Genomic DNA, 12,399 nt, shown 5'->3' with positions numbered 1-12,399 from the left:
AGGCGTACTCCTTTTTGTAGCAATTTGGATGTGTGATAATTGCTTTTACCAACCTTTCACACCCTTTATCAGAAGCTGTGGTGACCTATAGGTGGTAACTATAGAAGTTACCACCTTTCCACACACTTTTTTCTTAGAGTGTACAGTTAGGACATCTGACTGGCTGACATTTCGTATTGTTTTTAATTAACCTTTGTATCCACCCTCCCACCATAAACACAAATTTATGAAAAGAGGGGTTAAAAATCTACATAACTGATTCGGTCTGATGAGCGTACAAACAAACAGATACAACCTTATTTGTGTATGTCATGTGTTGACCGAATGCCAAAACTTGTGGAAGAGCAACCTCCATATAATAAAATTGGGAAACATGATTACAGTAGAAAAAAGACTATGTTTACGGAAAGAGAGAAAGTTACAGCAGATTCCTTAAAACGCAGCAGGACTTTAACTGTCCCTTGAGTAAAAGTTACAGGCAAAATATACTTAAATTACAGCTACAGTTATGCATCGCTTGAAAGTTATTTAGGTACAGAAATCAATTACTTTGAGAGCAATTAATTACAGTAGCTTACCTACTTGCAATTGGTTACTTCACAGTTCTGAATGAGCGGAGTGTGACATGCACGGACGATTGGATCTAATTGGTTCTAATAAGATTTATCCTGCTTAGGAATACACGGAAACAGCTAGACGCACATGCACCGCACGTCATGTACACCGACAGTTCTAGCCACATGTATACGGTGCAATGCAGAAGACGTCTACAATATACACTCTTAAAAATGAACTTCACCGCATAGCACGCTCGTAGCCAACCATCATCTCGAATGATATGCCCTGATTTGTTGAAAACGGGATGCGTACGCCTTTTCTGTGACACTTATGCTGTTCATAATTGTCACAGAAAAGGCGTACGCCTCCCGTTTTCAACAAATCAGGGCATATCATTCGAGATGATGGTTGGCTAGGAGCGTGCTATGCGGTGAAGTTCATTTTTAAGAGTGTACTGTAGCGTTACACTCTAAAAACTGAACTTCACCGCATAGCACACTCGGCGCCAACCATGGCCACGAACGATAGGGTCAGCGCTTCTGATTCGAGGAGAGAGGGAGGTGCACGCCTTTTTGTGTCAATTATCATGCGACATGCATTCGAATTGCCACAAAAGGGCGTACGCACCCCCTCTCTTCGAATCACCCTTCGAATCGCATCCTGTCATTCCTACACTCTAAAAACAGAGCTTCACCGCATAGCACGCTGTACGCGAACCATTGCCAAGAATGATAGAGTTATCGATTCTGATTCGAAGAGAGAAGTGGGCGCACGCCCTTTTGTGGCAATTTGGATATATGATACTTGCCACAGAAAGGCGTACGCCCCACTCTCTCTTGGAATCAGTAGGCGCACATTGTGCTATGCGGTGAAGTTCTGTTTTTAGAGTGCAGCAACGGTTGGCGCACAGCGTGCTAAGCGGCGAAGTTCAGTTTTTAGAGTGTAGTGGACCTAAAAGAAAGCACACATAAGAACACGCTTGGGATTAGCGTTCGCGTTACACTTCTTGCCAATCGATCAGATATGGTATTCAGCGCTTCGCACTTGACTTGTAAGGCAGACAAAGAACACAGACGTGCGAGGAAATTACTTCTATTCAGCTGTCAGATTACGTAGTCCGGAACTCAAACAACGAATATTTATATTTTTTACGAATGCAACCGAACAGGCACCATCTGCACCGCTGACAGAACTTCTGAACGATTCATCTAACATCCTCAGCCGGCACTGTCTACAGTATAAGCGTGCCGCCTTATGGGGAAAGGTGGCACTTTGGCACATAATTAATAATAATAATAATAATTAGTAACTGCTTATGCCGGTCGGCGTCCGGCCGTTTGCATATTGGTATTTCTCTAGACGTTGACGTCCGACTCCACTTGCTCTTCATCAGCAACTGTCATGTTCGTGTCGTTAGGACGCGACTATGATGACATTATTGTTTATTATTATCATTATTACACGGTTATTATTACTATTTATTTATTCAACAGGGACGCGCACACGCAGTCCACGGGGCATATCGAAACCACGCATGGTGCCGCGTTCATTCTGGAATTCCTATCTTTTCACGGATGAACAATTCCTTTTCGACGCTTCTACATGCTGACGGGGAATGCGGGACATTTAATTTACTTCTTCACGCATGCCGCCAATGCATTATCCACGTCTGTGGCTCCCAGCGATCTATTTGGCTAAAGTGGGACATATTTCACCGCGAGCCCCCATCTGCAGCCACGCGCAGGAGATCGTCTGCTGCGATTCGCTGAAGCAGACGATCACGACATCAGATGTCCACGCATCGAACGCCAGTTCGCGTGGCTGAGTGGTTTGCGTGCTGGCCATGTTACGTCGGGGCTGGGTGGTACCTGGGTTCGAATCCCGGTGCCGGCTGTCCTGTCTGGGGGTTTTCCTGGGTTTTCTTAACACACTTTCACACATACGTCGGCACAGTTCCCTTACCGTGTATTCAAACGAGCGATATTCCTCCAGAAGCGGAAGATGCGAAAAGTGCCATAGTTTTCTGCTGTCACGTGTGTTCACTGTCGTGTCTTCACGTACACTGCTAACCGTGGGGAGAATATCCAGGGACACAGCCACAGGATATTCCGTAGCAGACGACAGGAAAGCACGCCGACAGTGTCGTCTGCTAACTACGCAGTACGCCACTCCCCATATCCCGCACCGTGTGAATGCTCAACATAACGCCGGACGGAACTTATGCTCTGTGAGCAGTGTTTCTGTTTTCTCTTCCACTAGAATATTCCGCGAGGATGTTGCTCGTGTGAATACACGGTTAGAAGTTGTCCCAGGACGCACATTTCTCCGGGGCGTGAGTCGTGACGTTGCCCACCTCTAAGAGGCTCACAACGGCGAGCTCTTTCACCAGCAGCGCCACCGCCACGCATCGAGAACGTCCTGATTGATTACGTGATTACGTGATCTGGATTACGTCCTGATTGATTACGTGATTACGTGATCTGGATTACGTCCTGATTGATTTCGTGATCTGGAGCGGGAAAAATACTATGGACACTGCAGGAGCCGTGGATGATGCCAATGCATCCCAAAGGCTCTTTCACTGAAAGATACTCCAAAATTCGGAGCCTAGTCCTGCTACCTCCAGGAAGCGGGGCACGGCCGAAGACACAGATTCTGCGTTTATTTGCTGAGGGGACCTTTAACTACTCATTAACATCCATCTAATCATTACTACTCATTAACTTTCTTCTGATCTCACATCATTTCATACCGGCTCTGTAGTGACGCTCCTCACGTGAGTGAGGCCAGCAACGGTAAGCCAGAATCATGTCATCACGATCACCAATGAAATCACCAGTTCACCACCAGCATCGAGTAGATGTTCTTTTTTTTTTTTTTTGTCTAGGAAAGGTTGATAGTGGACGTGGAAGTTCTTTGTTCGAAAATAAAAGCGTACGAAAACAACCGTAGGAACCGTAGCAAGGCTCCTCACTCTCGACATTGTTCTCATTTCAGCTCCCCTGTCATCGGAAGTCCGATCGCCACGAGACAGAGGTAAGTGCTGGAACAAAAACACACAAATTACGGGAAAGCGTCGCGCTGACTTTGTTTCGCAATGTAGCTGCGTAACGCCGCAAACTTGGCAAAAACAGTGGAATGGACAAGCTCGAAGCAGGAAAGTGAGTTTTAAGATAACGGCTGTTGGTATGCGAATACATTATTCACAGCACGGCATTAAGTTGGTATTATAGGCGTTTAATGATTTCAAAGGCTTCGAAATTACTTGCTGAAATTAGTTATATGGTACTTTTGCCAAGGACCATCTCATTCCAAAGGCGCCGGAAAATGGGAACCCATGGCCGCACTTCGTGCGGGTCATACAGCGCTTTAAAAAAAGGGCAGCCTTCTCGAAAGCCACAACTTCACCAAACTTCACCACAACTTCACCAAATAGCACGCAGAAGGTCAACCACTGTAGAGAATGACAGCGTTATCATACCTGATTTGTGGAAAGTGCGGGGTCATGCCTTTTTTGTGACAATTAACGTAAGTGTCACAAAAAAGCTTTTCACCTCCCTTTTTCAATAAATCGGAAAAGAGAGAAACAATTTCATTTCGGAAGATGGTTGTCCAGAACCGTGCTATGCAGTGAAGCTCTTAAGAGATAAACTCTTACCTAGAACTCTTAGAGACTCCTAGAGTGTCTCTTACCGATAAGATTGTTAAGGAAAGACTCTTCAAGTGATCTCCAGAGTACAATTTTACGCTGAAGTTAAAGGTCTGAAGGCTCTCTGCACATTCCTAAAAAGACAGCGGCATGCACTGCCGCTTCTAACACCTTCGCTGCGTCTAGAAGGTATGGAGCCAATCCAAACCATATGACATGGAGCTGCAGGCGCCCGTAGTGGCAGCCACCCTACTCCAAGACTATTTTCTTTCTTCTTCCAGATAATACTTATACCCCTGTCACACAGGCATTTCGATCCTTCTCGATTCCGATCTGCATCGAACTTCCCGAGCCTGCTCGAGTTTTGACGCTGCTACACGGCCACTTTCAGTGCGCATTGAATGGTTGACCTGTGCAAATGAATAAACGGAACTCATTAATTTCGCGTTTCCTATATAACAGCGATATTAGTGGTAAGTTATCATATACCGATGTAAGCATCATTTGTAGCTTCGCGCGCATGTCCGTCTTAAGTTATAACAGTTCACCGGTGTCGAGGATGCAAATGGCGGCCGTCGAGCCGTCTTGAAATTCTCAATCCTGTTATGGGAACTGTCTCGAGTCAAGCAGGATCAAAGTTCGATCCTGCTTGGAAGCGGCCGTGTAGCACCATCCGATCTGCATTGGGTTCAAGCAGGTTCGGTCGAGCAGGATCGAAAATGCCCGTGTGACAGGGGTATAACTTACTACTTTGCAATAATGCGACAGTAATGCGTGCACACTCATTAAAATGCTAATTTTATTATTTGTCCGCAGGATGTTACTTCATGTTGAAGCACTACCAGAACGGCGAACAAATCGAGACGAACGAACCGTGCCTGAACTGCACGTGCGTGAGCAGCATGCTCATGTGCTACCTGCGCGTCTGTCCGTACGTGAAGACACTGGGCGACGACTGCGTGGTGACGAAGCGTGAAGGAGAATGCTGTCCGGACATTTCCTGCCCGGCGGGTACGTCCCCCAGGCCAGACACTTTGGGGGCGTTCGGTACGAGGCATAGCCACCTCTCTCTGACTAATCCCCTCTAGGACCAACCATCTCTAACGGTGGTGGCTGCACTCGAAGGGCTGCGCCAACCTATATATATATCCTCAAAAGGGGGCACTTTTGTGGTTGCAACCGATTGGGTCTCATGGGACGAAATGGAGTTGGCGAGAACCTTACGCAGTGAACGGCCATACATGCACAGCTGCCAACCCATCCCTCAGGGGTAGTTCGCGGTAGTTCGGGTACTCGGGGTAGTTCTATAGGCCATACATTTCGCAGCTAAAATAGCCGGCACTCATATATCGTAGAGGCAGGGAAGGACGTGGTTTCCTTTGGTGACATTTTACGCTTACATACACGTGTAGAACGTTCTCATTCTGTACACTCTTAAAAATGAACTTCACCGCATAGCACGCTCCTAGCCAACCATTATCTCGAATGATGTCGTTACCTGCCCTGTTTGTTGAAAACGGGAGGCGTACGCCTATTTGTGACACTTATGCTGTTCATAATTGTCACAGAAAAGGCGTACGCCTCCCGTTTTCAACAAATCAGGGCAGGTAACGATATCATTCGTGATAATGGTTGGCTAGGAGCGTGCTATGCGGTGAAGTTCATTTTTAAGAGTGTAGTAAAGAAGTTCCAGTACCGCTTTGTCGAGATATGCGGTAAGTTTATGGAATGTTATTATAATAACTGCCTTTTAGCTGCAGATTGGAGTGGTGAGCTGGGTAGATAACGAACAGTTGGCACAAGAAGTCCCTCCGTAGGGGAAGCACAGTCCGTGCCTATTCTGCAGCCAAGACAACGTGCGCTCCTTTTTTTTTTTTCATGACGTAAATTTGCGTTGAAATTTCCGTACCTTCTTACGGTCAATCAGGAAGCCTCTATATTGAGACAAACGCCCTGGAGGAGTCGCAGGTTGGCAGCGTGCATTGGTCGCTGCACCGTGTCTAATGGTGTTACTGGTGTGAATGGTGGTGATAGATGCATGAGAATCCCCGTCTTCACTCACCCTCGTGGGACGAACCTTGGTAGCATCATGCACAATACCAGTGACCCTGTTGGACTGCTGTGTTGCCTGTATATCACTAACCGCATGATTATACACTTGTGCACCATGTACATTTGTGAGCCTGTATCACGCTCGTTGTCAAGCAGACACTCGGTCTACGTTTCTCGTGTTTGATAAAGAAGCGAGGACGAAGAAACTGATCAGAAGACATATACCATAACCACTGGTGTATTCGAATCCCACTTGAGTCAAAGTGGAGTAACAAAATATAAATTCAAATGCAATTCTTTCACTCCTTTTACTGTGATGACATTGGAATGGAGGAGGTGTACTGACATTAAGCCACCTTGTAGAACGCTTAATTCCGTTGCTCATTAAGAGGTAAGAATTCTACTAATTTGAATTTCGATAACGGTACTACGACACCGCCTCGAACAGTTCTGACGGATTGATTGAAAAAAAGAAAAAAGAAAAGATATGGAGGTGTTGTCTTCGCAGTATCCGCAGTAGGTACGTACTCCATTTGGAACAAAAACAAAAAAGATCATTTAGTTGCACGTTATACCCCTGCCACACGGGCAGTTTTCAATGGTCATTGAACACGCGGGTGGCGCCACCAAACGTGTCAACTTCGCAAAAAGCATCGGATCCAGTGTTCCCTGAAAGGCTGCCACGTAGCACCCCTAGATGGCGCCACGCGCGTGTTCAATGACGATTGGTTTCAATGATCATTGAAGAGTGGACGTGCGGCAGGGGTATTAGACAAAAAACGGCAACTCATGTTGCCGTGCAAGTTCCCTGCACACAGAGATAACTAGATAAGAACTGGCCCTGCATCTTGGAAAGCCTGAGTACATAAGCACGACACGTCCACGACTAGACCACGAAACAAACGCATGGAGTGTTGTTCAAGCATGGCATGTGCACGAACACGAACCCCTGAGCATGAGCATGAGACATGAGTGTTTCCTTCGTCGGCACGACCTGGACTTCGTTACCATTTTCTACCCTAGCATGAAGCGTTGATCCTAGAAACAAGTCAGACGGAACGGCGGCGTGCTTCACGGGGAAGGGCCTCTCGCTGGGAACGGCCAGCATCCCGTTGCCACATCATACTCATCAAAGCCGTTACACGCTTAAAACAGATCTTCACCGCACACCACGACAACCATATCGTACCGTATGACCTGGTCCTCTCCCCTGATTTGTGGGAAACGGGAGACATACGCCTTTTAGCGACACTTATGTTATTCGTGGTCACAAAAAGACGTATGCCCCGTGCTTTCCACAAATCAAGGGTGATTAATAGGATCATTCAGGGTGGTGACGGTGCCATGTGGTGAAGTTCTGCATTAAGAGTGTATCTGTCGGGACTGTGCTATTTCTGGTACTGTTCCTACACTCTAAAAACGGAACTCCGTTGCGTAACGTGCTCAGAACGAAAAGCCATTTCAGAGTGATATCGGCCTCCTTCCCGAGATTGTTGAAGAATTTGCAGCACATTTGATGTATGCTTAATCGCTACACTTTAACAACATAACTTCACCGCATAGCACGCTGTGCGTGAATCATTGTCACGAATGATAGGGCTATCACACCTGTTTCGAAGAGAGAGAGAGGGGTACGCCGTTTGGTGACAATTATCAGACATTCAGGTTACCACAAAGAGGCGAAGGCCACCTTTCTCTTCGAGTCAGGAGCGATAACCCTATCATCCGTAGCAATGGGTCGGCGCACAGCTTACTATATGCGGTCCAGTTCAGTGTGGTTGAGTGTGTGCCACGTGGTAAAGTTCTGTTCTTCACTTTTGATTGTATGCTGTTAAAGTGCCACTTCGGTATCGGAAAACAGCGTTTATTTTATTTGCTCCATGGAAAGAAGATGCCTCGAGGATTCTATACGCGAAGTTTCAATCGTATTTACGAACGCTATGCATTTTTGTCAATTTTTGAAGATCTACTGAGCCACCACAAGTTTCGATGACGCGAGGAGCGGGTGACGTAATCAAAAGCCCACAAACTGCAATGATATCATGTTCTGGAGAGTCTGGAGAGGGCACTCGTCTCCTAGCAACGACGCTGGCGTGCGGGGAGGTCAAGTGGTGGAGGAGTCACGTGACGCTGATCGAAAGAAGGGAAAATGGAAGAGATGTCTTCTCCCTCCTTCGTGTTTTCTCGAAGGTCGGAGCGGTCGTATGATATATCACGTGGGGCCCCGCTAACGGAGCGCAAAAAGTGAGCCCCCCGGAAGACGCTAAGGGCAGCAACGTTGCCGGATGAGAACCGGGCGCTCCGTCGGAGTCCAACATGACGTCACAGTTCTCAAAACTAAAAATTAAATTTCTCTAGCTTTCGCGTCACGTAGAGCCCAAATCTTGAGCAGGAATGTAAAATGAGACAAGAAGAATTCAATAACATAACTTTTGGCAGGGTTCTGAAAACGCGAGATTTACTCCGCAATGGCACTTTAAGTAGAACTTCACCACATAAACACTTTCTTCGCCGCCACTATTTTTTACAAAAAATATACCGCTCTCTCTCCTGATTTGTTGGAAATCGGAGGGCGTACACTTTTTTTGGGAACATCCTGTTTCAGAGTAATAGCCAGGAGGCAGAATGGTATCACCCTGAATGACATTTGGCTCTGGGCGGTGATATGTGACCAAGTTCAGTGTTTGCAGTGTAGTATACTACCTCTATATACTGTGCAACGAGTTACGGAAGAGTTACAAAAAGGCGTACCCCAATGGCGGCACCAACATCGTCTTGACCGTGGCTTGAAAAACGTTTACGCTGGGTGACAGCGATCGCTACAAATCCAGTTAAGGATTGCTTAAGTAATGATAAGACGCGAGAAATACAAGAAATGAACTGTTCCATACGGAGTAACACATCGCACAGCTGAGCATAGTCGACTGGTGCGATGGGGTAGCTGGTAATGATAACTCGTATAACTCATGTTAAGCAGCAACAGCACAGACACGGACGAACAAACCATTAGTTCTGTTTTGTTTCGGTGTTCCGATGCTTTGATCCGACGTGGTGCTCATCTCTGATTATCTGATAGTGCATAGTATTCACAAAGTAACTTGTCACCATCTGTAAGTAATGCATTATAAAAGGTAACATCTACATAGTAACCTCTCACCATCTGTAAGTAACGCATTACAAAAAGTCCTATCTGAAGTGCTATGTCATGTTTGCTGAATTAAATAAGCGAAAAAGAAGCTTCCCCTTGACAGATAGTCGATTTTGTCGTGAAATACACCCTTTGCGAAACCGCCGCAAAAGCCGTTTTTCAACTCGAACGGTTCAAGGATTTCTATCCGATTTGGTGTCGCCAATGGGACATGTTTGGCACTGAGCGCCACTTTTTACTTCTTAGAGTGTAGTGTTGCAATATTTTGTGTTCACCTACTTCAGGTTCGTAAACCACCATACACTGTAAACTGAAAAACACCCTTATGGGTGTAAATCGCTTGTCCTATAATTGACTCCTCTTTTTACACCGTATGGTCTGGAACACCCTTTTTAGAAGGTGTATCCCGTGTAAAACGCCCTTTGAAAGGGTGCTTTTCCTTGAAAATGCCGTCTTTTGCACCCTTTATACACCTTTTTAGGAGGGTGTTTAACGATCTTACACCCTCCTAAAAGGGTGTTTAAAGGGTGCAAAAGAGGGCATTTTCAAATAAAAGCGCCCTTTCCAGGGGTGATTTACACGGAATACACCCTCTAAAAAGGGTGTTCCAGACCATGTACGGTGCAAAAAGAGGTGTCAGTTATAGGTCAAGCCATTTACACCCATAAGGGTGTTTTCCAGTTTACAGTGTAGTTCTCTCTTCGGGAGACATTACCTCGAGCGAAGTTGTGAGAATTTTTCGAGAATATCGGTAAATCGTGGATAAGTTACTCATCGACAGATTCGCCCTTCTTACTTTACGTCGTTTTTTTTTTAAACGAATAGCTCAGTATCTAAGACTGCGTTAGGAGGAATCGCAAATCCAATATTGGGAAGTCGTGATAAAATAAACCGGATTTCATAACGTGTTCTTAGCGTCGACTTAGACAACCGGTCAAAAACCGTAGGGACATTTCACACGAGGTTGAATTTGCAACCGCCTGTGTACCGATGGCCGATACACGACGGGGTTAAAGGACGGCATTTCGAAAAGGAGTAAGCCACGTTGCCCGCTTATTCATCGAGGTGACGTTCCAGGCAATGAAAGGCAGTTCCTTTATACATATTTTGATTTTACAGTTCCAGTGCCAACTGCGTTGTATGAACCTGAGCAGCTCTCTGCGGATGAAGCAGGTAACTGCATTTCGTTACTTTACAGCACTGTCATCATAATTAGGCACATTGAAAATACACGTAGATATCACGCTAATAATGGCACTATAGTTGATTCAGTTCCTCAGGCACCAGCTACGGCACCAGTGCCGATGCTGTGCACTAGAGCACTGCACGGGCCGACTTTTCCGGGCCCGACCCGGCCCGGGCGCATCGAAAAATGGCCCGGCCCGACCCGGGCCCCGGACCTTCATATTTTTATGCGGCCCGGCCCGGCCCGGCCCGGTGACCCAGTGACTAGAGCCCGGCCCGGCCCGGCCCGGTGACCCGGCGAGTAGATCCCGGCCTAGTATTTCCAGCCGCGACGTACGCGTTTCTGGCGATTATCAAACAAATTTATAAGTAAATTTATAAGGAGAGAAGACAAACATACAAGTGATGGCGGTTTAACACCGTAACCGCACGAGACCAAATTAAATCCAGAACGCACGGGGCGTTATCGTTACACTGTCAAGATTTTGCGGAGATAGAGCATGCTGTCGACAAACTGCTTCTCCCAGTCCCTATCCCTCTCACCAAGCTTTGCCAAAGTGATTGTGAAATATGTGAGGAGTGAGGAGCAATGTAAAGTGGCTTGGAGAATGTTCTAGAGGGTCGAATCATATGCATAATGCAGTACCCTTTGCTTGTCTTTGCAAAATATGCACAGGAATGACGCAAGCGCATGATGGTATGAACTAATGCATCTCCAATGTGTGGAATTAGCTGCGTGGCCCGGCCGGGCCTGACTCTCGGGAACATATTTGTCGGCCCGGGCCCGGCCCGGCCCGCGGTGCTAGCGTATTTTGTCGGCCCGGGCTCGGCCCGGCCCGGAGCACACAGCCAATAACAAGCCCAGCCCGGCCCGCGGGCGGGGTCGGGCCCGGGCCGGGTCGGGGGCCCGGGCCCGTGCAGTGCTCTACTGTGCACTGCCTGTTCGGTGCAGAGTACACTGTTACAGGACAACATAGCTCAATACTGACACAACTGCGCATTCCTATGTTATAGTTCTACCGCATAGCTTAGAGGTCATGAGTTACACGTGTGCGCTTATTGGATGCTTGAGTTGAACTTACATCGGACCCAATTAAGTTCCACGCCCGGTTTGTACCCGTCTTAAAGGGGCACTAAAATGCAAAAACGAGCTCACTTGAAATTACGTTACACGCTACGTTAATTTTGTAATTGTTGTCATAATTCGAAACTTTGATTCCGTTACGGAGCTACAATCGAAATTTTACCGGACTCTTTCTTGCTTCGACGGTAAGCAGTGAACGTCGTTTTAGCTCGTGCGTCGGTGTTTTTAGTCCATACTGCGCGTGCCACGCCATGAAGCAGTCCCGGTGAAAAACATAGGGCGCGTTGCGAACCGAACAGGCGTCTCTGTCCGAAGGACGTGGAGATAGATGTTGTCAGTGGAACATTCGCGAAACTGTTGTGGGCTACAATTCAGTGAATCGGTATTAAAAAATGTAGCAGTGCGCATGGTGCCGCGCATATACGGAACACTACGATCGGAACCGTTCCAAATCCACATGCCCACGATAGGGATGCGCACGCTTCTCCCGCTGTCTGATTGGATGCCGCCAATCTTTGCCTCCTGGGAATCTCATTCGTTGCCGCCAAAGACAGCTCTATTTTCATTGCGTTTTTCTTCTATACGGTAGCGAAGCGCGAATGTATTTTGCTTGCATCATACTAATTGAAACATGGACTTTCATTTGAGAGCAGCTTGTTTTTGCATTTTAGTGCCCCTTTAAGAGTTCGTACCAATAGACAGCTTCAGCGAATCGTAAGCGCA

General features: G+C 46.8%; 1 protein-coding gene across 2 annotated transcripts in view; it reads left to right on the top strand.

Moving 5' to 3' along the window:
* Nucleotides 1-12,399, top strand: part of LOC135370168 (mucin-2-like) — a 72,980-nt gene that overhangs the window by 40,074 nt on the left and 20,507 nt on the right. The window contains exons 3-5 of one of the 2 annotated variants that reach the window (XM_064603869.1): nt 3,556-3,594; nt 5,024-5,218; nt 10,527-10,580. In XM_064603869.1, coding sequence (XP_064459939.1) covers nt 3,556-3,594; nt 5,024-5,218; nt 10,527-10,580 — 288 coding nt within the window. Of the gene's footprint in view, nt 1-3,555; nt 3,595-5,023; nt 5,255-10,526; nt 10,581-12,399 lie in introns of both variants that reach the window. The other variant, XM_064603868.1, reaches the window with a different exon arrangement.

The sequence above is a fragment of the Ornithodoros turicata genome, chromosome 10, assembly GCF_037126465.1.
Source record: "Ornithodoros turicata isolate Travis chromosome 10, ASM3712646v1, whole genome shotgun sequence".
NCBI lineage: Eukaryota > Metazoa > Arthropoda > Arachnida > Ixodida > Argasidae > Ornithodoros > Ornithodoros turicata.
Note: the sequence above shows the minus strand (reverse complement) of the source record. Positions and strands in the feature narration are given on the sequence as shown.